The following is a 25678-nucleotide window of genomic DNA, read 5'->3' as shown; positions in this document are numbered from 1 at the left end:
TCCTTGCAGCTGCTTCTTAACAGAGTACAATCAAAGAATTGAGATAATGAGGGTTTTAATTGTCATCTTCAGCAGCAACTTCGAGGGGGCAGATCTGGCAGGTCTTTTTCATCAGACACTAAAAAGCCTGTTTTCCTGTGCTCGCTGAAATGATACTTCAATCACGAGTGAGAGCCACGAAATTTCACGTCTGTCTGTCTTGCTGGATGAGCCTGGAGCCAGCTTGGTTTGCGCTCCCTCGGCGGAAGCGGGGAAGGATTTCCTTGCTCGCCCGGCCCGCGGGGCCGCCCCGCTCCCGGCCCCGCCCCGGCCACAGTCCAGCCGAGACATGGAGCCGCAGCTCAGCTTCGGCGGCCGGCGGGCGCTGGTGACTGGGGCCGGCAAAGGTGCCCGCGGGCGGGGGCCGGGCCGGGGGCCGCGCCGGGCCCAGTCTGACGCCGTGTCCCCGCAGGGATCGGCCGCGCCGTGGCCGTGGCGCTGGGCAGGGCCGGGGCCCGCGTGACCGCGCTGAGCCGAACGGCGGCGGACCTGGAGAGCCTCGCCCGAGAGGTACCGCACTCCTCCTCCCGCCCCCCTTCCCCGTGCCGGGCCCGGCTCCCCCGCGGCCCCCCAGCCCACCGCCGCCGCCCTCGCCGCAGTGTCCGGGCATCGAGACGCTGTGCGTGGACCTGGCGGACTGGGAGGCGGTGGAGGCGGCGGTGGGCGCGGCGGGGCCGTTCGAGCTGCTGGTTAACAACGCGGCCGTGGCCGAGCTGCAGCCGTTCCTGGAGGTGACGCGCTCGGCTCTGCAGCGGTGAGTGCCCGGCCCCGGGACCGCGGCTCCACCGGGAGCTCTGGGCCCGATGCCCACCGAAGTCTCACATAGCTGTGAACGTCAAAAACGGCGGCAGAGCTTTCCAGAAAAGGGTGTTACTAGAGGGGAAGCAGCTGAAAAGAAAGAAGTCAGCAGCTGGTGTACAGACACTGGACAGGCTGGCCTGCACACTTTTAGCAATGCCCAGTGTTTGTTAGTTGATTGTTACTGCGTATGTCCTTTTTCTTTACTGTCTTTTCATTCTTTACATCGTCATCTTTCACCCCTTACACAGCAAAAGGAAACAAAGCACTGGCTCCATTTCTAAGTAGCTAGAACCTGCAGTGTCACCTCCAGAGTGGCGGGGTGCACCTGTCATCCCCCTGGCATGGGAGGAGTGCCTTTGCTGTTCATCAAGCTCAGAGCTTCCAGTCTAGTTCCAGCTCAGTTAAAATAAAAGGCAGTTGTTGCTAAGACAATTCAGAAGTAGAGACAACAAAGCCAGGTAAGGAAGCAAAAAATGGTCATGGTGGGAAATTAAATTTGCTAACTACAATAACATGACTTCTTTATTCTCTGAAAAGGTCCATAGTTTTGTTGTGAGTACACTTTAGGATACAGGCTATCTTGACCACATCCTTCTGAGAAAATGGGTCATGCTGTGTTCCTGTGTTAAAAATGGTTGCTGAGACTCTATAATAAAGGTTGTGACTAGAACATCAAATGTATGGATTCTACTAAGATCATTCTGCAGAACTGGCAGGTGGAAGCCTGACAAAGGAAGCACAATGTGGCAAACAGAAGAAATGCTGCCTCTACCCACCTTACAGCAACTTTGCTTTGTAAACCTGTGTGAAGGGTTTGCTTGACCGAAGAGTTATCTGTCCTGGCTGAAGCCCAGGGCTCTGTTTAAACTTTGACAGGAATTCCATTACGCTGCAGAAGAGCAGAGTCCTGTGCAAAATGCACCTGATGCATGCATGCTCCTCCTCACACACTGACAAGCTTGCAGCCAGTGGATGGTTCCGGTTCATTGCAGAGATCCCACCTGACCATTCTGGCTCTCCTGACAACTTGGCATTTCTGTCCATGCCCTAGAGTATCACCGGTGTTTCAGCACTTGTCCTCTGCTGCTTCTAGCTCCCTGGGCTGAGCTACAATCGCTCTTTAACTTAAATTTGATTTATTTGTAGGTCTCTTGATGTGAATTTTGGGGCCGTGCTTCATGTTTCCCAGGTGAGGAAGAACTGTCACTGCAGCTGCCTCCATGAATAGCAGTGACTAAATTGTTGTACATAGCAGGGGTATCTGTCCATTGTGGGGGCTGAAAGGACTGCAGTCCAAAGTCAATCTGACAAACTACATGTACAGTCCCTTCACACTCTTGCTTTGACTCTCTTGTAAGCAGGAGGCACTGAGGACTTGGTTCCTCCAGATGTTTTTGTTCTTTGGTCTACCATAATAGCCCAGCAAGATTCCCATAGAGTGAAATAATGATTTCTCTTGTTAGGATTCTGGCATTCCTTTTTATTTTTCTCTCCTTCCCCTCCCAGATAGTTGCTCGGCAGATGATTGCACAGGGGCTGCCAGGGGCTATTGTGAATGTCTCCAGCCAGGCATCGAAGCGTGCGCTGAGGGATCATGCTGTTTATTGTAAGTGTGTGCAGCTTCGACCAGCTGGAGACCCATAGTCACCAAGCTGCCAGTTTTGGGCACCAAAATACCCGTGTGTTCCATAGCACCTCCAGAGCAGGTGCTGTGCAGTTAAATATCTCCTCTTCTTCCTCTTCTCTTAAAGGTTCCACAAAAAGTGCTCTGGATATGCTGAGCAAAGTAATGGCAATGGAACTGGGACCCCACAAGGTAGGAGTCTGAGAGAGAAAAGTGTGAAAGCTGAACCTGAGCACAACCACAGCAGTTGGATTAGATTGTTTGTTGCTCCTGGTCCCAGATTAGGGTGAACACTGTGAACCCCACCGTTGTTATGACTGACATGGGGAGAATTAACTGGAGTGACCCTCAGAAATCTGCTGCCATGATTAATCGGATTCCCCTGGGAAAGTTTGCAGGTCAGTGATGTACGTCTGTCCCCAGGCTGTGCTCATGTGTTCTCCAAGCCTGCCTTCTCACTGATATCACAGCCAGAAGTTGCTGATTTTTTGGCAAAGTGACAGCTCTGCTGAATGCCTTTTGGCTGAATTCCTGCAGTGTTTGATCAGGACAGGGTGAGAATCAACCCCTCCTCTTGCTTTTTCTACAGCCTCCTCATCTTGGGACAAGTGAAATGAACTTACTCTATTGTTCATAAACCTGACAGGGTGTTTGCTGTGACCTAAGCACCCTTTGATCACAAGGACACTTTGATGTCCAGCTCTCAGCCACACTGTCCCAGACACTTCATCAAGCACAGTTTGAAGGCAGAAACACTTTCCAGGTCTAATTACCTGCAGAGGTCAAAGGCAGACCTTTTTAAGTGCTTGTTTTTCTGGTACACTTTGAGGTGGGCATCAGATGTTCTCTGTGTTTGATTGCAGAGGTGGATGATGTGGTGAACAGCATTCTCTTCCTGCTGAGTGACAAGAGTGCTATGACAACTGGCAGCTCACTGATGATTGATGGGGGCTTTCTTGTCTCCTAAGATGACACCTGAATTTCACACCTGGCCTCAATTTTCATATGAATACTGCCTAGATGTAAACTGGATAGAAAACAATGACTCACTTCTTGCTGAAAGGGCAGCAGGGCTGAAGACTGTATTAGAAGTGAGGCAGAAAATCAGCTTTGCAAGGCTGCTATATAATAAAGCTCACATACACCTTCATGGAGAATGTTTATTGCACCAAATAAGGTTTTATCTTGTCACTCTACATGATGATTAGAAATTGGACCTCTCTTCCAACCCTGTTCCCCCCCCACAACCCTTCAGAAGCTCTCCCTGTTCCAACCAAATCCACAGAGTCTGTCTGCATTTTCAGTGGGAAGGGAAAGAAGTTAGCAGACTCCTCATTGCTTCCTTTGTTGTCTTTAGTAGAAAAAAAAAAAAAAATAGAGGCAACAATCCCAGCCCTGCTCTGCAGAGACTGGATCTTGGGGGGAAGCCCTGCTAAAGACTAATGGGGGGGAGCAGCACCATGCTGTCCTAGGGTGTGCACACACAAAAAGGCAAATGCATTGATTGCACAGAGCTGTTTCACTCACAGAGTTTGGCTAGTACCCAATAAAGCACCTAATGATTCGTTTTTCAGCTTCTCATTTACTTTGACCCCTTCCAGGGCTGGTTATGATTTCTTTTAACAGTCTCAGGAACATTCTGCTAGAGCACCAGTTTGTTAACTGTTAGCCACAGCAGGCTGGGCAAGGAGACCCCACCATCCTTCCCAGCTCTTCTTGTCTTTCAGCACCATTGAAATCAGCTCCCTCCCCACTCCCACCAGGATGTTAACCACCTGTTTCACCTGCAGGTTGAAACAGGTGTTTCCGGAACAGGATGGATGTCTCAGCCCTTTCCACTTGGAGTTCAGGAGAGCCAAAACAGCTTGTTGCCTGAAGGAGCTACCTTGCCTTCCCCGCTGTACCTCCCCTGGGGGCTGTATAGTCCCCAGCTGGTCTCCTGTCCCCACTGCCCCTTCACATCAACACTGACGTTAAATCAAAGAGACATTTAAAAAACACTGACTTCGTACATGATGAAGGGCCCTACACATCCCAGCCCCCTTCAGAAACACCCAGCTTAATATGCAATCTGTCAGAGGATGACAGCATGCTGAGCCAACACCAAGGCCACAGCCCTCAAAACATGGTACACTTTTTGCCAGGCTTCTTCACAGGCGGTGGGCAGAGCACAGCCCGGATGGCTTCATCAAACACCGTCTTCAAGCCCCGCTGTGTCAGCGCAGAGCATTCGAGGTACTTTACTGACCCTGGGGAAAGAGAGCTGCAGCTCAGCCACTCCAATTCTCCCACCATGCACTTGCTCACCCACTCACAAAGCTCAGTGCCACTGGCATCTGCCTGCTCATGAGACTCACCGATCTCCCGAGCCATGGCCAAGCCCTGGGGATAGGTGATGGGGGCCAGTTTCTTATCACGTAACCGTTCAATGGTGTCCTTATCATCCCTCAAGTCCAGCTTGGTGCCCACCAGGATAATAGGTGTATTTGGGCAATGGTGTCGGACCTCAGGGTACCACTGAAACAGAGAGGCATGATAAGAAAAGTAGTTACGTGAGTGGCCACAACCATAAGGAAGCATTTCTACTATTGGGAATGAAGAGTTTCACTACTGACATGGTGGCAACACCTGAACAGGATATTGCTGCCTACAGTTCTAACATGCTCTGCAAAAAGAGACTGGTGTAGAGGTAATAATGAAGGCACCAAGACACAGAATCCTGACAGACACTGCCAGCCAACTCTGTGCACAGCGCTTTCCTTAACTGCACATTAGCTTCTAAGACATCCCTTATCTTAAAACACAGATTCAGAAAGGCAATAACTTAGCCAAAGAAGTCATTAATAAAAAGGCCCCACTTAAAACCTGCAGACTATGATTTTGCCTCATCAAAACATTACTGCTTGAAGTTTTGGGCTTGTAGGTGTGGTGCTGGGTGGGGCAGGTAGTGTCACTGGTTCTTCCCTTCTACCGTTTCACCCAGGGGGAGAATACTTTACCTTAGCTCGGACATTCTCAAAGGAGGCTGGACTCACAAGGGAGAAGCAGATCAAGAAAACATCCTGTGCAGAAACAAGAAGGTCAGCTGTTCAGAAAGAAACAGCTAGAGTGAAGGGAGGCTGCAGAGGGAGCCTGAGAAAGGACAACCTCCTCCCACAAGCAAGGGCTGCTGTGGCCTTAAGAAATTCTTCCCCATTAAGGGTGTTAAACTAATTCAGAGAAGGAATGGACCATGAGTGTATGATTACATCTTCTTTCACAATGCTGGGCTCTGCATGTTAAGAGCCTGAGGCCTCAAACATCTTAACAGCACTAAGGGCTTCACCAGCAGTACAGCTGCTTAGGAACTGCTATACCCAGGAACACTCCTAGGGCAGCCCAACGGGGATCTGTCCTGCTGAGAGAGAATGGGAATATGGAACTGGCCACGCTGCACAGCAGCCCTACAGCATTCCTTTTACTTGAGTCTCCCTGGGGCACCCATAACTCTTCAAAGACCATTACAAAGAAGAGAATAGAACAGGACAATGTCTTAGGAGAAAATCAGCTGTGATACTTCTTAAACAACCAGAATTATGGGTGTAGCTGCAGGAGCTCAGACTTTCCTCAAAGGAAAGAAGCATGCCTGTCCTTGGGAGCCTCTCTGTCTCTGAGAGGGAGCAGTCACCAGTCAGTCCAAGCCCAGCACTCACCGTCTGTGGATAGGAAAGAGGCCGCAGTCGGTCATAGTCTTCTTGCCCTGCTGTGTCCCAGAGGCCCAGATTCACTGGCTTTCCATCTACCATCACATTGGCAGAATAATTATCAAACCTGCCAATGAGGAGTCCCCATCAGTGACAATTTTGTGGTGACCTTCGCATCTTTATAAGGAATTCAAAGGGGCAGTGAAAGAAGAAAGGACACTGCAGCAAAGTTCCAGGGGGGACAATCTGCCTTCCTCACACACACAGCCACAGCATCATCCTTACCTGTCAAGTTCACAGTCTGATTTGCAACAGCCACCTCCTCACATACAAGCCAAACTTTTACACACACAAGCATACAGATCAAAAAGCAACTGAAGCCCAAGGCCATTACTTACACGGTGGGAATGTATTCTCCAGGAAAGGCATTTGTGGTGTAACTGATCAGCAAGCAGGTCTTCCCAACAGCTCTGCAGAGGGTAAGAGTGACAAGCATAAAGAAGGGTACAGCATGGAGCACTAAGGCAGTAAAACTCACCCTTCCCCCACCGAAAACACACGGCTAGGTAAAAAGCTACCATGGGAGAAAACAAACCTGTTGCAGGCTGGAATTCCCTAGTTGTCACAGACATGGCCTGAACTCAAAAGGTGCACCTTGCCTGAGCACTTCCTAACCCTGCTCTCTGCCACTCTTTTTCCCTACCCATTCAGCCCTCAGCAAGACATCAGTCAAAATACAGTTGTTTCATGAACCAAGACAGGGAATAAATTTGGGTTGTGTGCTGGGCTCAACAGATGCGTAGTAATTTAGCAAAATGGATAAACAGTGAGGTTAAAAAGCATGCAACAATGCAGAACTCTGCAAGCTCCTCAGATACAGGAATTCAGTATCAATAAACACAAAGGAGAAAAAGTAAGTATCCATAAACAAAAATGGACTTTAAAATTGACTGCTGTCAGTTTGCAAAAGATTAGTGAAGAAGGATAAAAATACCAGCTCAGGGCTTTGCTGAAGGCTGGTGGGATTGGTGAGCCCAGCAGTGGCAGCTGGCAAGTGCCAGGACAGCAATGGAGTGAGCACAGGGACTTTACCCAGCCCTGCAGATTTCCTGAGAGCTTCACTGTAAGAACAGAGGAGTACCAGCAGTGTGAGCACCCTCTTTATCATGGAGAAAGCTGTGAACTGCAGACAGCTCTCCAGAAAAAGACTGTGAGTGCCAGTGCCAGGGCAAGCTGGCTTTGAGGTGCCTGGGTGAAGCTGAATAGCTAGCAGAAATGGGTACCCCCCACCCAATTCTGCAGCCAGACTGATGTAAGAGAGGATGACAGAAGAGAGGAAGAGAGCTGACAGTCCCCTGCACACACCAGGATGACAGAAAGCACAGCGAGAACGAACCACTATTACAACTCTTCCTTTGGATTAGGTCCCCTCGGTCTGAGAAGAGAGAAGTTTTGTCATGAACCACTACGCTGACTGGTCCAACTTTCCTCCTGAAGTGTGACTTCTCTTTCCCACCAAACAGGGACACTTGTAATTCACAAAAACCTGTGTATCTAAGTGGTTTTTTCAGTCTGCACTGTTGATTTAGTCTTAAGACAAAACACACAACAGCTGAACTCCATTTCCAACATCCTGAGCTCCCAGTCACTCCTCTCCCCTCTGCAATAAAGCTGTGCTTTCCCCATCTCCCTTCTTTAGCCCTCACAGGCTGGAACCTGGAAGGCCTCATCACAAATGTGCATTTGAGGGGGTGGCATGCACGAGAAAGGGGAAGTCTAGTCCCTGCCTAAGACCAGTTCACATTTGGGTCTGAGTACCTCAGCTCTGTTCTCGCTGAGGTGATCAGAAAAGTAAACTGGAATTGTGAGGAAAAATATGCAGGATGAGCTAGGAAAGTTACAAAGCAGCATAAATCTAGTGCGTGCCTGCATCTTGCGGGCAGATGTGTCCCCAAAAAAAGGCATTTAGGAAGAGCCTTAAGAAAAAAGCAAAAAGGGTGACAAGGAGCACATGGTGAAATCAGAAGGAGCAACGCATTTCACCTCGGAACAATCAACCATAGGACATACGAGACGTGCGAACATCAAGATTTTCGGGAGGACTCTGTCAGGAACCAAGCAGGTACAATGAAAAATAGCAAAGTACCGGCACCTAAATGAAACAACGAGGCACACATAAAACCGAGGAGAAGCCTGTGTTTGCTACCCAGGCAGCACCCAAGTTCATGAACTATGAAGGGAGCAGGGCAGGGCTGGGGGCCGCGGCCAGGCCCCGGTCCCCCGCCGGGACCGCACGGCGACTCTGCCCGCCGGCCCCGCTCCCGCCGCCCCGGCCCGGCCCCACCCGAGCCAGGCCCCGGTCGGTCCAGGCCGGACCGAGCCTCGCCGCCCGGCGCGGGGCCTCCCGCCGGCGGAGCAGCTCTCCGGGACGCAGCCCCGGGCCAGCCCTCCCTCCTTCCCCCGGCGCCGCCGGGCCCGTTCGGTGCGGGGCTGCGGGGCCGGGGCGCGGCCCCTCCCGCACTCACCCGTCGCCCACCACCACACACTTGATCGCCTGCATCTGCCCGCGATGGCGGCGCCGCGACTGCGCCGCAGTGACCGCCCGCGGGGTGGGGCGGGGCCGCGCCGAGCGGAGCGGAGCGGAGCCGGGCGGAACCGAACCGGGCCGAGCCGCGCCGCGCCGAGCACCGTCCCGCCGGCTCCGCCCCCGCCGCTCGCCCGGGCCGGACGCGGCCCCGCCGCGGGCTCGGAGGAGCGGCGGCCCCGCCCCACGGCAGAAGCGGCGGGCGCTGCTAGGGGCCGGTTACCGCTCGGGGGCACACCGGCTCAAGGATAGTGCTCTAAAACCTGGCTGCGTTGCAGCTGCATAGTTCACCGTCATCTGCCCAGAGCTGCTGAGGAACAAAGATGGAGCGGGAAAAATCCCTCGGGAAGATGGCTTTTGGCTTCCCGCACCTCCCTTGCCAGGAAAACAGGGGCCCACAGCAGTGGCCCTGTCTGCAAACAACAGGCCTGGCTATTCCCTTAACCTGCGGCTCTGTAGTGCTGCCCAGCAGCCACAAACTGAGGGGCTATTGCCACAGGTTCTCTCCATTATGACCAGGGAACAGCTTCCCAGCCTCTTTGCTTTTATCTTAGTCCAGAACCAAAACCATCCCCATCTCATCCACCTGTAGCAGCCTTTTAGATGCAGGACAGGCTGACGGGGTCTTCAGGAGAGTAACACAGCAGAAGGACCCACCCTCCACATCAGTCAAACACCCAGTTTGCCACGGTCCAGTGCTAATGGCAAAATGCAAAAGTACTTTATTAAGCAGAGCAAAACCAAGTATAAAAAATGAACACAAAGCAACCAGTCCCCACAGAAACTTTCATTTTCCAGGTGTCTCTTAAAATATGTACTCTAAGACATGTTCCCACCCCAGACTCACAGGAAGAACTCCCTCAAGGCTCAATACTGCTGGCCTGACAACAGCTTCTGCTGTCTCCAGTTCAGGCTCTAGTAATCCTTCCCTTTCTCCAGGTCATGCGCTGTCAGGAGAGGAACCACCTTCTCCCCTTTGTGCTCTGAGAAACAACTCCCCAGTGTCACAGCAGAAGCTGTGAGAGAATCACTCCTCTCCAGGTTAAGGCCACAGCACTCAGTTCTAGGAGCCTGAGAAGCCAGGAGAACAGCTCTGCCATTTGCCATAGTGAAACTAAATCCTGTAGCAATACTTGCCACAACATCTTCAGGTAAGGGCTGCAGAAGTAGAACCACTGCCCAAGCCCAGCAGTCCCACAAGGGCACGGACAGCACTGCACTGAAGCCCCTCGGTGCAGCAGTTTCTGTCTATGCCAAATGTGTTTCTACGGCACACCAATACAGCCAGAGCCACAGAGGGAGGGTAAACAAGCCAGAGAGGGCCCCGTCAGACTCTGCTCCTGTCTGTAAACACTGGGTGAGAAAGCACAAGTGGGTAATACCTGGTGTTTCCAGCAGTTTCAGGATCCCATTGGCAAGGCAAATTGCTCCAGCCCACAGGGAACTGTAAACACTCCTGTCGCTTTTTCTCAAAATTCTCTGTGAACAGCCTTGGCACCCAAACAAATGCTGCAGCAGGACCTAGCCAGGGAACATACAAACCCGCCGGTAACCCCCTGTACTAACAGGCTGTGGCACAGCAGGGGAGGGGGCTCGACATCATGGACTCACACCCATGGGCCTGGACGGTCGTTTCCTCCTCTCCTCTGTGTTGTCAGGAGGAAGATTTCTGAACATCAAGAGCATTTGTCTATTTGTGAGCCTTTGTGTCACCCCACTCTGATAAAACTGTCCATTTAGAAAGGAGTTGTACCTGAGCTCACCCTTTCCCTGACAGCAGGAAGCCACACTCTCACTTCCTAGAACTTCCCAAGGGAGATCCCTGCACATATGCCATGATGGCATTCTGCAAGAAACTGGCTCGCTGGGCCTCCTCTTCCCTCATCCTGGAGATCTCAGCCTCCTTCATTCTCAGCTTCTCCAGCAGCAGAGAGATCTCACCCTCCTTGTCCAGCAGTGCTTCACGGTGATTACTGGATAGGGCTGTGAAAAAGCAGCATTAGTAAAGAAAATCAAGGTATCCCTGGAATAAACAGGAGCAGGCCAAAGGCAATGGAAGTGCTACAGTCAGCAAGCACACAAGAGGAGCTGCATGAGCTAACATGAGAGGTTTTGCACAGAGAGCAGGCACACTTCACTGTGCAGGAAATCCAAATTTTGCCTGCTATGCAGCTTTGGGTGGTTATCTGAGCCTTGGTCTCTACAAAACGAGGACAGGAATCCCTGTAAATACACAGGATGGAGAGTACAATTCACAGGTGTACTCTCAGACAGCACTTGCTGTCACTACCTGTGAGCACAGCTCATTCCAGGCCCAGTGCAGGTTAACTCAGAGATACCATGCGAGAAGCATGAAAGGATCCATCACCTTTCAGCTGTCTTTCCAGAGCTGCAATCTTCTCTCTCAGCCCATCCTGGGCTGTGCGTTCAGCGTCCAGGTGCCCAATCTGCTCCTGCAATTCCACTTTCAGCTTATTTACCTCTGTCACTTTCTCCTCTTCCTTCCTGTCCAGGTCCTGACACACAAAGACAAATCCATGAACAACCAAACAACTTCAGCAACTTGTTCTGGCCCTGTGGTGACTATCTCTACTCCAGTCCAAACTACCTGCTGAAGTTCATTCAGCCTCCTCCTGAGTCCATCAGCACACAGGCTCAACTGTTTGGCTTTGGCCTGGGCCTCAGCAACCATTTCCTTTTGCTTAAGGCAGCAGTTCTGAGCTTCATCCCTTGACTCAGTCATCAGCCGCAGCTTCTCTTCTAGGTGTTCCAGCCGTTGCTGCTGTAAGACACGAAGGAAAATTAAATTAAACACTCCCACTTCATTCCTGTGAAGAGATTCTCCCCTCTGTTCCTAACACAGTGAACCCTTTATTGAGTCAACTGGAACTGACAAGCACAGGACACAGTCCTGCTCCTTGCACTCAGAAGTAACTCCAAGCTGCTTCCTCTTGCCAGGGAGGGCACGGACAGACCAAAACACTCAGCTGAGAAACACAGACAGGTCCTTGGCAGATCACCAATGCCAGTGTTTACAGCCAGTGCTCCACCTTCACTTCCTCCATCCTCAAATGGCTCTGCAGCACCACTGCAAGCAACTAAGCAACTGCTGGATCCCACGAGTCAGATTTCTATGTCTGTAACTCAATGAAGCATTTTCTTTTGTGATGCTACAAATAAGTAAATATTCTAATAGTTTTTTGTGTATTTTCCTCATCCCTTGCTCTGTTTCACAGGATATTAACTTCATTGCCATTTTCACAGAGTTCAATACTACAATGACTTTATTTATCTAGCAGCAGTAGCCACCTGAAGAAATTTCTCAGTGTTCAGAGAAACAGGAGCACCCCATGAAAGCTGTCATTAAAAAGAAGGATCAACACCTGGCCGTTGGCTTCAGATGCTGGCAACTTAAATAAAATCTGCCATGACAATATCGACATCAGTTCTGTTATTACTGAAGACAGTTCAAATTAGACTTTTCAGGGCTCCTTCCTCAGCAATCACACCACTTGTGGGTCAGTGAAATCCAGAGAGGAGTGAGTTAGCAGCTCCCCAAGACCAACACATAGACTGGGTAGCCAAAGCACTTCCTTCCCACAGAGACAGGCCCACAGACAGGTCCTTACCTCCTCCAGGCGTGCCTGACTCCTGACTTTCACTAACTCCTCCTCTGCCCGGCCTCGCTCAGCCAGTGCAGCTGCTTTGACTTGGCTCAGCTCCTGCCACAGAAACATGGAAAATCATTCCAGACAGAGAAGCTGCATTGCTGCCACACTGACCAGAAAACAAGAGCAGTGTCCAGTCACAGGCTAGAAAATGACACAGCTCTCCTTCTCACTCAGGGGCAGCAGAAGCAAAGATGACAAACCTTTCCTCAGTTCAAGACTGCTATCTAAGTTCAGTGTGAATTTCAGTTATATGAGGGCAAGTATTGGTTAAACCTTTCCAAAACAAGGGATTAGGAAAGAGCACCGCTGGATGTAGCTGGGGAAATAGATATGGATAAACATGCTACACTACTTGTGACAACATGAGAATCCTGTAAAGTCAAGTCTTAGTAAGATTCTAGCCATGTTCAATGGAATCCTTATTTTTGTCCAATCTGAATTTACAAGTTTCTTCTTGGAACCTTCTTCCTTAGTCCAAAGCAGTAAAAATAATTTTAGCTGGTATACTGGTGTTTTCTGTTCCCCCTTACAGCACATAACAATCTTCACAAAGGTCTGCAGTCAGAGACTCCACAAAGCTTTCCTGGCAGCCTTCTCTGTGCACTGCTATATGAGTGCTCAAACGTGCCTAGAGCACTTCTCACCTCATCCAGAGATATCCTAATGGCCTCCAGCCTCTGGATCCTGTCGTGCATGGAGCGCTCACTGGCCTCCATCTGCTGTGCCATTCGATCCACCTGCAGAGCAGAGCAAGTGACAGAAACCCATCCCATCTGCAGGCAAAGCAAGCAGCAGGACTACTCATCATGATAGTGGAGCATCCTCTCTCTGAGCCATCTACCAGCAAAGTAAAATTCTTACCTCCCACAGAACTCCACTAGCAAAGAGTAGTACAGATGGAATTTGCCCTCTAGAAACTAAGAATTTTTAGACAGAGATCCCTCCCGGGCCACAAGGAGGGAGTCCAAGCTGTCATTGTCAAGTGATACAAAACACAACACACTCATTTTCTAGCTGTAATGTTGGTAACATCTTCCCAGTCTGTGACTTTTCTTAAAAGATTTCAATATCTTCAGAGAAATCTATTAGTATAATTTTATTTTGGAGAGATTTCAAACCTCAGTAACACTGCAAAGAGAATTGGTTGTAGTCTGTTGGCCTGTCCACACTCAGACACAAGCCCCTTTGAAACATAACAGAGAAGGAACTAGCATGCTGAGCCCTGTTAAAGGGCTGCTTGTGTATAAGCAATTAAAACATTAAAATGTATTTATTTCAGAAGCAGGAAAATATTCCTTATTTGTAATTACCTCTGTGCACAGACCAACACGAAGGGCAGCATCCCAGCCTCTTTTGTGCATCACATACCACTCTGGCCCATATTCTTGAAAGCTAGAAGATCTTACTGGTAGAAAGTCTTGTGATCTCTTCAGTCAGGCTTTGCTTGAAGAATTATTATTCTTCAAGCCCATTATTCCCAGAATAAATCCAAGCCCACTAGCTTTTAAACTTTTTTAAGAGTGCATTACAGCAAACAATGACCTCCCCTGGTGATACATGTCCGGACCAAAGAAAGACTAACCAGGATGCTGCAGAAACCCCATCCTTACCTCTTTTACCCGAAGGGATTCCATGTCTTCAAGGCTTTGTTTACATCTTCTTTTCTCCATTTCCAGACGTTCTGCAGATTAAAAGCAGGCATATCACAACTCTGGCATTCCTGCCACACACTGTACTCATACTTTTTCATACTCTGCCAACCCTTTCTCCTCGGCTGCCTGTGCAGAACAATGATCCCAACAATGATCCCAACTGCAGGTGTCCACAAGCCGTTCCTACTCCTCCACTCACCCTCAGCCTCCACAGCCCGCAGCTTCAGCTCTGCTGTTGTGTTGGTCAAGTCTTGTTTCACCAGGAACAGCTGATCCTGCTGAACTTTGCACTTCCTCTCCAACTCATCCACCTACATAAGGAAATTGCCACCACAAAGGTTTTTCTTTTCCTATTAGCACAAAAAGTTGGCTGTACAGGACAATGAAGAGACACTCGACCAAGGATCAGAATAGAGACCATATCTATGGAGCAGATGTTATAGATGTTCAAGTGCCACTTCTCAGACTTGGACTTGGTTTCCTACCTGATTTCTCAGCAGCAGATTTTTCTCCCTGGCAGCAGACAAGTCATGCAAAAGCCTGCCTTCCCGATCAGCACCTTCCTGCAAATAGAACCAAAATTAAAAACTGTACTCCCCCTATCTCTTGCACTACCAACCTGTGCCAACCAACATCACACCCAGCTAAATCCAACCTACACCATAAACACCAGGGCTCCTCTTCATACCTGGCAACTATCTATCTAATTGACACAAGAATTTCTGTCATGGTGGGTTTAGCTAAGCACTAGTGGTAAAAATCATGTTTGCCTATTGCATCTAGCATCCCCAAATCTACACAAACCAGTTATAACCTATAGCCCTGCTCTCAAACATAACTAGAACTTAGCCAGTTCACCTGCTTTTGTTGCTGGAGCTCCCTGAGGTGGCACTCAGCCACGGAGTTTTGTTCCTGTTTCATGGCATTCAGCAGCTCTCCCAGCGTGTGCACCTTCTGCTCAGACAGAGCCAGGGCAGCTTCAGTCATCTGCAGCCTATAAAGAAAAGCACTTTATGGAGTCTTTTCCAAGGCAGACACTGCAGCAAGCTCTCTATGCCCCCTGGTACAAGGTGCTAATGTCCATCTCGCAGTAGGTGAAATCAGGCTATGTAAATGAAGCATTTTTTGCTTCTGGGAAAAGAACACCACTGACCTCTGTACACAGCAGCACTGCAGTGACCTGGGACTTCTCAGGGCCCAGTGTTCTGGTGCCCATTGCATTTGCCCTGCACTGTCTTCCATGAGCCAATTTCCCTGCCCAGACCCCTGCAGGATTTGCCTGCTCCCACAGAACAAAGCTGGATATTTTATATCACTGCAAAGTTGTTTACGATTAGAGACAGGATTTTAAACATGAGTAGCAGAAGCAATTTTCTTGTTCTGTCCAAGAGGGACATGTCCACATCACTGCATGGCATAAAACACTGCCTTTACCTGGCAGAACTAAACTAGGCAGGCTCAGCAGTGTTTGAAGTGAAACCACAGCCATGTGCATGTGGCTCTGTGTGATCTAACACTTCTTTTGAGCACCTCTTCCCCAATGTTCCCAAGCCAGGTTCCTTCATACCTGTAATGGTTCCCAGAGAACACTGTCAGCTGCTGGGGGAAGCAGGCAGAGATTCCTGCCAGGCTGTAAACCATGCAAGGAACATGTCCCCATCCCATCTGCACAATCCCTTTTTCTTTCTTCCCACCTTCTGTAATTCACTTGTTCTTACACCAATGCACTGTAATTTTACTTAAAAGCAGGCTAAGTATCTAGTGTGGCAAACTCAAAGGCTTGATCTGACTGTAATTTCTGGATATTACTGCAGAACTAACCAAAATAGTAATCCAGCTACCCTACAAGATTATCCCCCTTCTTAGAAGCTCTGCTCAGCACTGCTCATACAGCACAAACAGTGGGAAGACAAAGGTTTTCCTCCTCCATACTTGGTTTTCAGTGAATTCATAATGGAGTACTGCTCATCCAATGCTTCCTGCAGCTGGCTGACTCGTACTGCAGACATTCTGCATTTGAGAGGAAAAAAAAAGGAAGAAAAGAAAAAAAGGTGGGTAATTTCTGCCAGGAAATGGAGAGTGCTCAATTCTGCCATCAAAAAGCAGAAAACATTTAGAATCTAACTCACTTCTCACTCCTGGCTCTTTCTTCTTTCTGCTTGTCTACAGTATCCACAAAATCCATGAACTGTGACCAAGACAAAATTCAGTAAGAAAATTAACTTCATCAGCTACAAACCTTTAAATTTCTCATCTTTCTCTTCCCAGCAACAGCTGAAGACATGTCAAGCCACTCTACTGGAAGCAAACTGGAAGTCTGATTGGTTTATTAGCACATTTGAATAAGGTCATCACCTAAAGGGACTCTGCATCCTGAGGTGTCAGATGGAAAAACAGATCTCTAGGTTTACACCACTTGGAAAATATCAAACCAATTGCAGAAGAAGAAATGAAAGCACAAATAACTAAAACTCCTCCAGAACCCAGAGTGAATATGTTCAGCAGGGATGTGTCCATACTCATACTGTCACTTGAATAAACCAGCTCAGAGGATGGACTCAATGAACTCAATCATGCTGTGTGCCTGCCCATAGAAATGCACGTGCAACTTCAGGTGCACAATAATACTGTCACTGTGTGCTCCGTGGGGACCTCAAGGAAAAGCAAAGGATTCCAGTTACCCCATTTGAACTGCCAACATCTGCTGACCTGCTTGTTCTTCTCATCCTTCAGACTCAAAACCTCCTTGCTGAGGATGCTCACTTGGTTCTGGGCCTCACTCAGGATAGCCTCACGGTCTTGGTTGTGATCCAAGGCGTGTTCTGATACAGAGAGAGCAGGAGAACACGCTCAAGTTTCTAAAGCAACAGAATAGCAAGCACTGCTGGAAGAGCAGCACTCAGGATGACCATTGAGCATCAGAAGCACCAGGACAGTTGCCCCCTCTCAGTCTGGCCCATGTAGAGAGAGTCCCACCTTACATCACCAGGTGAGATGGGATCAAAGAGAGCAGTGTGTGTGGGGTAATCAACACCCCAGCCTCAGGAAAGCTGTTAACTCTGCTGTGGGCAGGACAATGACACAGGATGTGCTGTGTAAGCCACATCAAAACTTGGCTCATCAGAGGCAAACTATGAGCAAAAGTCTCAGGTTCTCCCACATTCACACGGCACATCAATCTCTAATAACTCAATCCAAATTTTTTTTTTTCTTTTGCTGGTGAAAGTGACACTTCCAACTTGATTAGCCCTCACTAAAGGACAAGAGGGAGTGACATAGGGCACTGTGGAAATGCTATTGAGAAAGGGAGGGAAAGAGGGTTAGCTCTCTTCTGGAGCAGCAAGTGCCCTATATCCCCCACGTGCTGGACTGGGAAAGGAGTCAAGTGATCCATCACTGTACACACATCACACTTACCCACAGCTTTCAGGATGTCACCAGGAACATTGTTCCCTGCCAGCTCCAGCCTCTTCAGGGTCCTGTTGCTATGCAAGCAGTTCAGCAAGGCTCGGCCACCCAGAAGCCCAATGTTATTCCATCGCAAATCTACACAGAAAGCAAACTTTCACCATGGCAGTCACATTTCTGCTGAGATCCCAGATGGTCCTAGCACACACACAGGAGAATACTGTGGCCCCTTTCAAGATGAATGAGAGGGAGAGAAAGTGACAAAGCAGGAAAGGCAAAGATAAATCTTTAGTAAACTGCAGGAAGCCATGACAGTTAAAAGTCTGCATCTCACATTTGGCTCTCACGAGCCTTCCTTCCACAGACAGAATCTGTGGACAAGAAAGAATCAGTGACAAAAAGCCACATTCTCCTGAAATTCCAGCAAAATTCCATATAAGGACAAAGCCAGTGTGAATGAAGTATCAAGACTCTGTCATGAGGCATGCCACAAATAGGAATGAAAACACTTCTTCCTCCACTAAAGACTGTTCTGCCCCAAGTACAAGTTTTTCATCTGTAGGTTTGGTTCTAGAGATTCCAGTTTCAGTTTCCACTCTCCAGAGGCCATGGGGCTGTAACCACTCCCTGCACAAAGCCAGCACAGCACTCTAGACTGACAGGAATTGGGAATGACACCGACCAGCTAGAAGAAATTGAGGTAAGAAACCCGAAGATGCAGGTGTGTTTGCATGCATATATGTATACAGGGGCAAAGAACTCTTACCCAGCTCCTGAAGGCTGGTGTTTTGTGTCAGTGCCATGGCCAGCTCTCCAGCCCCTTGATGGTTAATCTGGTTATTGCGCAGATCCAGACGCTGAAGAAAGTTGTTTGCTCTCAGCCCTTGGCAGAAAAAGGAGAAGCCCTCCTCCCACATGCCGAGGCTGTTCCATTCTAAGGTCAGGCTAGGGAAATCAGACAGGATTGGGGTTCGTGGGGTCAGTGGACAGCTGTGTGAACTTGAATGATACACGGGCATCACCCAGCTCTGTGAGCTGACTCAACTTCAGAGAGCAGGATGCTGCCAGAGCCCATGAAAACAGCACCTACGGTTTTCGTGCCTTTGCCTGCTCCACCCCTCACAAGAAATTGCACCACTTGGCATTCCTCCCACCCCAACAAAAAACACCCCCAACCCTTTTCAAATGTTGTGCTCCATCCGGCAGGAATAGCACAAAGAGAGGTAGATACATTTGTTTACCTCCTGATGGATTTGTTCTGCTTAAGAAGTTTTCCCAAAGCCTCAGCTCCCATGGTTCGCAGGTTATTTCCCTGAAAGAGAAGCCCCAGGTGATCAGTAGGCTAAGCCTGTCCCAGTCCACCTAGACCACGACCACCACCAGACACATCCCAGCTGTAATGCCAATTTCAGCTGGGCAAAAATGGCCCAACCAACATTTGTTTCATGTATCAAAATGGAAAACCCTGGAGGAACAGTGGATCCATACACACCACTGGTCTTATGAGGCCACCATGACTGAGAGCTTACAAAAATCACAAAATAGCAGGATCAGCATGGACCACAATGGGACAGAACACGGCAATTCCAGACAAATATAACTATTTTAACACACTTCGTTAGGAAGGACTGTTAACACTAGCACAAATGAGTGAGAAAGTTATGATGCAGTTTGTGACTGTGAAATAGCTGTATGCCAGAGGAATACAGACAGAAAGTCACCCTCAGCAGAGAGACAATCACATCTGAAGGCAGACGCTTAGTTCAAAGCACACACTGGTCAAAAGACAGAAACACAAGTAGAACAGCTAGTAATTCACTGATCAATACAGAAATCCCCAAAAAAGCCTACATATGCCTCATCTGCCCAAGCAGCAACTGACAAAAGGTACCTAGCAATAGCTTCTTATCAAAATAGAGTAACTGAATAAAAGTGGATAAAGACAATCTGCAAAGTAACTTTGGAAAATTGTAACACGGTGTTAACGAGTCAAGAAATTAGTCACTTGAGAACAAAAAACTTACAGAAGTATGCATCTTGTTGAACAATCCTGCACCAGGACTGTCCAGTTCTCTTTCTCATTAAGCCTGTGCTTTTTCCTTCTCCACCATAGAACACTGTTAATTCTTTTCAAACAGACTCACCTTCAGATCCAAAGATTTGACTGTGGTGTTGGTGCAAAGACCATTCAACAAAAGTCTTACACCTGAGCAGAAAAAAAAAAAAAAAAAAAAAAAAGTTTATTTCATCTGTGAAACCTCCTGCCTAAACCGGCAGCATATCATCCCAGCATATCATCCCGTTAAACAGAATGAAAACAGACGTGGCTACTATAAACTCATTATTTGATAAACTGCCACTGCTGCTGGAAAGCTTGAGCCTGAGCTTTCAGGGCAGGAGACGGTTTATCTGTCCTCATAAAGGTGTCCGGGCAGAGAACTACCTGTCACCTCGTACATCCACCTGACTCAGCCCTGAAAAAGCCCCACGTCTAGAGAGGCTCTGCGGGCACGGCCGGGCTCTAAGCATCCGGACCGTCCCGTCCGTCCCGGCCCACAGCGGCACAGCTGCCCTCCGCCGGGGGAGAACTGAGGGGTGCCTGACCCCGCACGGCCACGGACCGGGCACCTTCGCCTCAAACACGAGAGGCCTCGGCCCCTGAGGGAGAGCGACCCCGCCGCGGGCAGCGCGCACCTTCCTCGCTCAAGCCGCAGTCGCCGAGCGCCAGCGCGGCGAAGGGCGCAGCTCCGGGCAGCAGCCGGCCCAGCGCGCTGCACGTGGGCAGCGACAGACTCTGCGCCGCCAGGTCCAGGCGGCCCCGCGGCCCGCCGGGCTCCCGCAGGCCCCGCAGCACGGCCTCCTGCGGGGCCGCGCCCGCCGCCGCGCACAGCCGCGCGTACTCGCGCCCGAACCGCTCCATGGCCGCGCGCGCCCCCGGAACCGCTCCCCGCCCGCGCGCGCTCCCCCGGAACCGTTCGCCGAGCGCGCGCGCCCCCGGGAGGCGGGCCCGGCCGCTCGCGGGACATGGAGGAGCGGGGCGGCGGCGCCGGCGACTTCAGGAAGGTGCGGCGGCTCCGGGCGCTGCCCCGGGCGGCGGGCGCGGCCCCGGCCCCGCTCACCGCTTCCTCTCTCCGCACAGAACACCGTGGATCGGCTTCTTCGCCTGAATTTCCGGGATGGCAGAACCCGAGGTACCGAGGCGGCGACGGGAGGCGCGGGCCCCGTCCCGCCTCCCCTGACCGCCTTGTCCTTGCAGTTAACGCCGAGGCGCAGCTGCTGGTGGGCGAGCTGCTGAAGGTGTTCGTCCGAGGTGAGCGCGCAGGGCCATCCCGCCAGCCTTGGAGCGATGGCTCCGGCTCCTCCCCGAGCACCCGGCCCCCCTTGGCCGCTCCCGTCCGGCTGCGGGCCTGGCCCAGCGTGCCGCGCTCCTCCGGGGCGCCGGGCCGCCTCCCGGACAGCAGCCCGGAGCCCCCGGTGACAGCTCCAGCCCCTCTCACTGCCCTTCCCTTTCTTGCCCTTGGGCTGCAGAAGCAGCGGCACGGGCAGCGCGGCAGGCTCAGGCAGAGGACCTGAAGAAGGTGGATACTGAACAGGTGGAGAAAGTATTGCCACAGCTGGTAGGTAACCGTGGGCCTGAACTGCATGGGAGCAGAATGGGGATATGGGCTGAACAGCTAATCCTCATCCTTTCGGGAGCTGTTTTGAGAACCCAACCTCTGTCCTGATTTGCTTATTGCTCTTTCCTTGCAGCTTCTGGATTTCTAGAGGCTCCTGAAGCACATGTCGCCTGTCAGCAGACAGTCCTGACACATGTCTCTGTCCCAGTGTGTCTCTGAGGCTAACGGTCTCAACTTTTTCTTCCTCTGTCATTTTGCTTCTGTTTCCTCTCCCCTTTACTAAGCACAACACAGCCCAAAGCAACGATGGAGTACAATGATGCTATTTTTGAGAAGAGGGTGTCACAGGCTTATTTTGTTCAACTGAGTACATAACTGGTTTCTATCTTGCTGCCTTACTCCTGTAACAGAGGCCTGTATTTCACAACATGGTAAGAAGCTGTTGCTTTCTCAGCTAATGTGAGAAAGAGGTGCTGCTTCACAGAGATGCATGGAAAGACTTAATGGCTGGAAATACCATCCAGCCTTCAGGCTCTCCTTGCCTCAAAAGCAGGCAGCTGTAACAGCAACTCCAGGTGCAGCTCCAAGCCTTCCTACTGAATAGGTCATTAACAGGAGCTTAGTCACAGGCTCTTGCCAAAAGCAGGTAACTGATCTTTATTTTATAAATAAACAGTGTCTGTCCCTCACTACCTTCCAGTATTTCTCGGGCTGTGACATCAAAGAAAGTTTGAAACCTTTTAACCATTCAATATTCTCCTCAAAGGCTGCTCCCCCTCTGCTATAAATTTGTTCTCACAAAGAAACATCAGTAAGTTAAAAACAAGTCTCCCTTCCTTGTGTAGGCTCTTTGCTGCAATTCATCATCAAAAGTCAAGTTGCTTCAAAGACTTGCAGAGCTTCCCCCTCACCCACCCTCTTCCCTAAATCTTTGTAGGACGAAAGGAAAAAAGGACAAAATAACAAACAGCATGTGTGAGAATCCCACATCACGGGACAGCCTGGCCCCTCTGGCAGCGGGGGGGCCACTGTGAAATAAGAAACCTTACACATGTGGGCAGGACCCACCGAGCCCAACTGGCTTTGCTGGGAGGTGCAGGGCTGGCTGCAGGAGCAGGCAGAGCCAGCAGTCCTTTGCTCAGGAACAGCTGTGACAGCAGAGGCTCAGTGGGTCACTGTGTACTTTGAGCTAGGAGCTATCAGGGTCATCCCTCAGGACACCAACCTCTTGGAAACCTCACAAAAACTGCAGTTCCAGTACACATTCTGGGGACAGTACCAGCTTATGCAGTCCCCAGCCCTCAGCCGAGACAACTGTTCAGCTGTACAACACATGCAATGAAGGAACTGACCTAGTTCAGTCTTCAGGCATTGGTAAAAAAAAGGCAATAGCAAAAAAAAACCCCAGCAGATGATACTACCTTTGAATGCCCTAAAACCACAGGGATGAGTTCAGCTACTATAGCAGAAGTGATACTGAAACAAAATCAGTTCATCAGGTATCTGCAGGTACTGCTCTTCAGCAGGGCACGAATCCTTGTAGCAAGTGCCTTAGTGAAGAGCTCAGCATTGTAAATGTGGGGGTGCCCTGTCTCCCTTAAAGAATTCACTCCTACTTCCTTGCCTTTTCCAGATTTCAGGTCCTTGTCTCTGCCTCCACCCTGACACCAACTGAAACAGCAGTCCCAAAGTCGCTGCCCTGAGAAGGCTCAAGTTCCCTTCCCTGACACACAGAGAGGAGAACTGCTGATGTGGACATCCACAGTAAAGCAGCAATTGCATAACAGCAGCTAAAAGTAACTTTTTGTATAGGGAAGGGGAATAAGACCTCTTGTGTATCTATTGAAGGTAGCAATTTTTCATTATTGTGGTTAAACTGGGTTTGATGCACAGCTGAGTTACACAAGGGACAAGCATGGGCAGAACTGCCTGAGGGAACACAGCAATGTAAAGCCCTTACACTTAAGCCATGAAACTGCCCCAGGAATACTGATATTGCTGCTTGTATCCCTAAACTTGTTTTTCCATGTCAGGTACTTGCAGGGGATAGTTATGGTCCTAACCTTTACAAAAACTGACATAATTAGAGCAGCTAAGAAAATCAGTTAAGCAGATTATAATATTTGATGTCACCTGTGCTCTTCAAAAAATAAGGACTAGCACATCTGAAGCACACTGCAACTTCCTCCCAACCACACTGCTTCTGCATATTCCAATCCTGGAAACCAAAACACCAGCACAAGTATTTCACCACCTATCATTAGCAACAGCTCCTGGTTTCCCCACAGGATATCCTGTACAAATTCAGCAAGGCAGCTCTAGCTACCATCTACCTCTGATCTGTGTGACATGAATAAGCCTGATACAGCACCTGAACCAAGACCAACAGTCCTGTGCAGCGTGGGCTCAGCCCACACTCAATCCACTTCAGAGTAATAAACTTTAAACTTTATTTGACTGGTTTTTTTGTTTGCTGTGGTATGTCTTTTATAGCCTATCCAGTGGCAGAAGGGCTTCTTTCCACAGGGAGGGTTGAGTACAGGAGCTGCACACAGTGCTCTCACGTTCCCTGTTCACGTCTGGGTGTCATATAAGAAATCAATCCATTTTTTTGCTAAAGCATTCTGCTCTCCTTCTGCTTTGAGTCTCCTTCTTCCTCTTCCACCTTTCTTTCATGCCTCCCCCTCCCTCCAAGTTTCTTCAAAGCATCTGTGAGCATTTGGAAGTAATTAGACCTGAAGGGAAATGTTGGCCAGGCAGGGAGACAATGACAAGTGCCAGGAACCCAGGGTGCCCTTTCTAGCCACTTTGAAGTTCATTCAGATGGGACAAAGCTCTGTTTTGCTTTGTTGAAAAAAAACGGGAGGAAGGGAACAAGGCATGACAGGCCAATTGAAAAGAGCAGGTTCCTGTGAACTGACAGACACACCAAGTGCCAGGGCAAGAAGCTATTAAAGGCACTGACCAAAAGGGCCCCCGTGGCCACTCTGCTTTATTACATCTACAAATTGTGCAGATGCACATGTAGTGCGGGGAGGAAACAAGGAAAATGGAAAACATGGTATTACTGTACCATGGAACCCCAGCTCTCCACAGATCACTGATCCATGGAGAAGACTTCAAATAAAACCCAGCACCATGACTGCCATGGCACAACAGAGTTCACCTCCAGTGTAAGGGCAATTCTAACCAATATTCATTCCCCCACAACGTCTGCAGGAGACAAAGATCTGGACTGGGCCCTTTCCCTGTGCACCAACTGCAGTGCAGAGCACAGCTACCCTGCTCTGGGAACGCTCAGGCCACCAATCAACTGTCATCTGAAGAGACCCTTCAACTGTATGTTTTCTCCCTTGCTGTAACCAATTACTGATGGTAATTATACACAGTGAAAATAAAACTAGAGCCTAGGGCAGGAACAAGCTCAACAGGCATTCCACAAACAGACACCTGTATTCCTTGTTAACAAGACTCTGGCAACTGAACACATGAGTGCAGCAGCCCAAGTGCTTCACAAGAGAGTTCACTGAACTGAACTGGTTTAAGTATCTTAAGTGCTTCCTCTTCATTCATTTTCCAGCCGTCCATATCCAGAATTATCAGCAGCACTAACCCTAATCACTAAGAGGCAGAGAGAAGCCTTGTTCTGGGCATCACTTAACAATTATAGGTAAAGCTGAACCAGATTGTATCTTGCTACTAGAATACAGGCTAGACTCAAGTGATCTGTAAAGGTGGAACTGAGAGGATTTGAATTTAAAAATATGGATAGAAACAAAGTCCTTTGCAGAAAGTATATAGGAATCATGTCCCCCTTAATTCTCTATTCTTATTATTTGCATGCAAGAAACCTTAAATTTAACCTCTAACCTTGTTTCTGTAGTCACAAAGACCACAAACAGGCCCTCCACTCCTTCACCAGCTGCAACTGGTATCTGAAATAGCCATTCTCTTTTTACAACTAATGTTCATATAGATTAGATCTCTCCAGGGCCACTAACACCTTTTACACGTTCTGAGTAAGTTCGTGGAGAAGAGGGCACAGCTGACAACTCAGTGATCCAGCAGCCCAGGATGCTTCATCTTTTTCCACCTACAAAATAAACACAGCACCATTAAAACACTTAACATGTAATTATCACTTACTTGTTTCTCAGTAAAACAGTCTGGTGGCTGAGAGTTCTGGTCACTGCTGTGCTCAGGCAGCATTGGGGACCACAAGAGAGCACTTGGAGAGATGAAATGGCAAACACATCACAACTTTTGGAGCAGGGAACTTCATCCTTCATGTTATTAACAAACAACTTAGAGCACATTATTAACTTCTCATAACAACTATTAAATGGGAAACCTGCACAGGTAGGTGGCATGATATTCTGTACTTTATCCAAATAATCTTGGAAAAGAAAACTATTTCAAGTGCAATGGATTAGGTATCAGACTTCCCAATGTTCAGAATCTGCATTCATATACTTCTCCAGTGAAGGCTGAGGTTCAAGTCACCAACGAATTTGTGACTGACAAGCAGTGAACCAAATGTCCTGCAAGCACAGGCTGACATCTGCAACAATACTGTCAATATCCAACCCATCTGGCAGA

General features: G+C 49.3%; 5 protein-coding genes across 11 annotated transcripts in view; 2 read left to right on the top strand and 3 right to left on the bottom strand.

Moving 5' to 3' along the window:
• The first annotated feature begins 309 nt into the window (after positions 1-309).
• Positions 310-3614, top strand: DCXR (dicarbonyl and L-xylulose reductase). Its single transcript, XM_041466027.1, has 8 exons — positions 310-386; positions 452-549; positions 639-793; positions 1987-2029; positions 2347-2446; positions 2592-2656; positions 2745-2862; positions 3328-3614. The coding sequence occupies exons 1-8, from the start codon at positions 329-331 to the stop codon at positions 3429-3431; spliced, it is 741 nt and encodes a 246-aa protein (XP_041321961.1). The 5' UTR covers positions 310-328; the 3' UTR covers positions 3432-3614.
• Positions 3611-8831, bottom strand: RAC3 (Rac family small GTPase 3). Of its 3 annotated transcripts, XM_041466034.1 has the most exons (7): positions 8673-8786; positions 8191-8299; positions 6546-6617; positions 6157-6274; positions 5464-5526; positions 4822-4981; positions 3611-4713 (listed from the first exon to the last, which is right to left on the bottom strand). In XM_041466034.1, the coding sequence occupies exons 4-7, from the start codon at positions 6247-6249 to the stop codon at positions 4583-4585; spliced, it is 447 nt and encodes a 148-aa protein (XP_041321968.1). In that variant the 5' UTR covers positions 6250-6274; positions 6546-6617; positions 8191-8299; positions 8673-8786; the 3' UTR covers positions 3611-4582. The 3 variants fall into 3 exon arrangements, with proteins under 3 accessions (XP_041321968.1, XP_041321965.1, XP_041321966.1); XM_041466031.1 differs by lacking the exon at positions 8191-8299 and having other exon boundaries at positions 8673-8831; XM_041466032.1 differs by lacking the exon at positions 8191-8299 and having other exon boundaries at positions 8694-8831.
• Positions 6246-25520, bottom strand: LRRC45 (leucine rich repeat containing 45). 4 transcript variants are annotated; one of them, XR_005954996.1, is made up of 19 exons: positions 20157-20410; positions 19607-19668; positions 18704-18774; positions 18229-18407; positions 17472-17600; positions 16764-16876; positions 16184-16242; positions 15987-16064; positions 14913-15048; positions 14540-14617; positions 14254-14365; positions 14013-14083; positions 13047-13139; positions 12361-12453; positions 11340-11513; positions 11100-11247; positions 10485-10714; positions 6546-6617; positions 6246-6274 (listed from the first exon to the last, which is right to left on the bottom strand). XR_005954996.1 is itself a non-coding variant. In XM_041465974.1 (17 exons), the coding sequence occupies exons 3-17, from the start codon at positions 18754-18756 to the stop codon at positions 10524-10526; spliced, it is 1707 nt and encodes a 568-aa protein (XP_041321908.1). In that variant the 5' UTR covers positions 18757-18774; positions 19607-19668; positions 25226-25520; the 3' UTR covers positions 9431-10523. The 4 variants fall into 4 exon arrangements, 3 of the variants coding, with proteins under 3 accessions (XP_041321908.1, XP_041321907.1, XP_041321905.1); XM_041465974.1 differs by lacking the exons at positions 6246-6274; positions 6546-6617; positions 20157-20410 and adding an exon at positions 25226-25520 and having other exon boundaries at positions 9431-10714; XM_041465973.1 differs by lacking the exons at positions 6246-6274; positions 6546-6617 and having other exon boundaries at positions 9431-10714; positions 11340-11510; positions 20157-20411.
• CENPX (centromere protein X) lies at positions 20433-21768 on the top strand. Of its 2 annotated transcripts, none has more exons than XM_041466045.1 (5): positions 20433-20525; positions 20602-20653; positions 20719-20772; positions 20994-21079; positions 21213-21768. In XM_041466045.1, the coding sequence occupies exons 1-5, from the start codon at positions 20487-20489 to the stop codon at positions 21225-21227; spliced, it is 246 nt and encodes an 81-aa protein (XP_041321979.1). In that variant the 5' UTR covers positions 20433-20486; the 3' UTR covers positions 21228-21768. The 2 variants fall into 2 exon arrangements, with proteins under 2 accessions (XP_041321979.1, XP_041321978.1); XM_041466044.1 differs by having other exon boundaries at positions 20991-21079.
• ASPSCR1 (ASPSCR1 tether for SLC2A4, UBX domain containing) overlaps positions 24513-25678 on the bottom strand; it is a 34743-nt gene continuing 33577 nt past the window's right edge. Inside the window, exon 16 of the mRNA XM_041465990.1 lies at positions 24513-25172. Within this exon, the coding sequence (XP_041321924.1) occupies positions 25159-25172 (14 nt within the window). The 3' untranslated portion in view covers positions 24513-25158. The remainder of the gene's footprint in view (positions 25173-25678) is intronic.

Source organism: Pyrgilauda ruficollis, unplaced genomic scaffold (assembly GCF_017590135.1).
Source record: "Pyrgilauda ruficollis isolate IOZ18807 unplaced genomic scaffold, ASM1759013v1 scaffold196, whole genome shotgun sequence".
NCBI classification, from domain to species: Eukaryota; Metazoa; Chordata; class Aves; order Passeriformes; family Passeridae; genus Pyrgilauda; species Pyrgilauda ruficollis.
This window is presented reverse-complemented; position numbering and strand designations above follow the sequence as displayed.

What these genes read in the sequence shown, in the direction of transcription:
- DCXR (XM_041466027.1), top strand. Translation starts at nt 329, where the DNA reads ATGGAGCCGCAGCTCAGCTTCGGCGGCCGGCGGGCGCTGGTGACTGGG. An exon ending in ACGCGCTCGGCTCTGCAGCG is followed by an intron (nt 794 to 1,986) that starts GTGAGTGCCCGG and finishes ATTTATTTGTAG; the next exon opens with GTCTCTTGATGTGAATTTTG. An exon ending in TCCCCTGGGAAAGTTTGCAG is followed by an intron (nt 2,863 to 3,327) that starts GTCAGTGATGTA and finishes GTTTGATTGCAG; the next exon opens with AGGTGGATGATGTGGTGAAC.
- RAC3 (XM_041466031.1), bottom strand. Translation starts at nt 8,707, where the DNA reads ATGCAGGCGATCAAGTGTGTGGTGGTGGGCGACGG. An exon ending in TGTGTGGTGGTGGGCGACGG is followed by an intron (nt 6,618 to 8,672) that starts GTGAGTGCGGGA and finishes TACCCTCTGCAG; the next exon opens with AGCTGTTGGGAAGACCTGCT. An exon ending in TTGAGAATGTCCGAGCTAAG is followed by an intron (nt 4,982 to 5,463) that starts GTAAAGTATTCT and finishes TCTCTGTTTCAG; the next exon opens with TGGTACCCTGAGGTCCGACA.
- LRRC45 (XM_041465971.1), bottom strand. Translation starts at nt 20,382, where the DNA reads ATGGAGCGGTTCGGGCGCGAGTACGCGCGGCTGTGCGCGGCGGCGGGC. An exon ending in CACCAGCCTTCAGGAGCTGG is followed by an intron (nt 17,601 to 18,228) that starts GTAAGAGTTCTT and finishes CTTTCTGTGTAG; the next exon opens with ATTTGCGATGGAATAACATT. An exon ending in GTCAGGCACGCCTGGAGGAG is followed by an intron (nt 11,514 to 12,360) that starts GTAAGGACCTGT and finishes CGTGTCTTACAG; the next exon opens with CAGCAACGGCTGGAACACCT.
- CENPX (XM_041466044.1), top strand. Translation starts at nt 20,487, where the DNA reads ATGGAGGAGCGGGGCGGCGGCGCCGGCGACTTCAGGAAG. An exon ending in GCGCCGGCGACTTCAGGAAG is followed by an intron (nt 20,526 to 20,601) that starts GTGCGGCGGCTC and finishes CTCTCCGCACAG; the next exon opens with AACACCGTGGATCGGCTTCT. An exon ending in CCGGGATGGCAGAACCCGAG is followed by an intron (nt 20,654 to 20,718) that starts GTACCGAGGCGG and finishes TTGTCCTTGCAG; the next exon opens with TTAACGCCGAGGCGCAGCTG.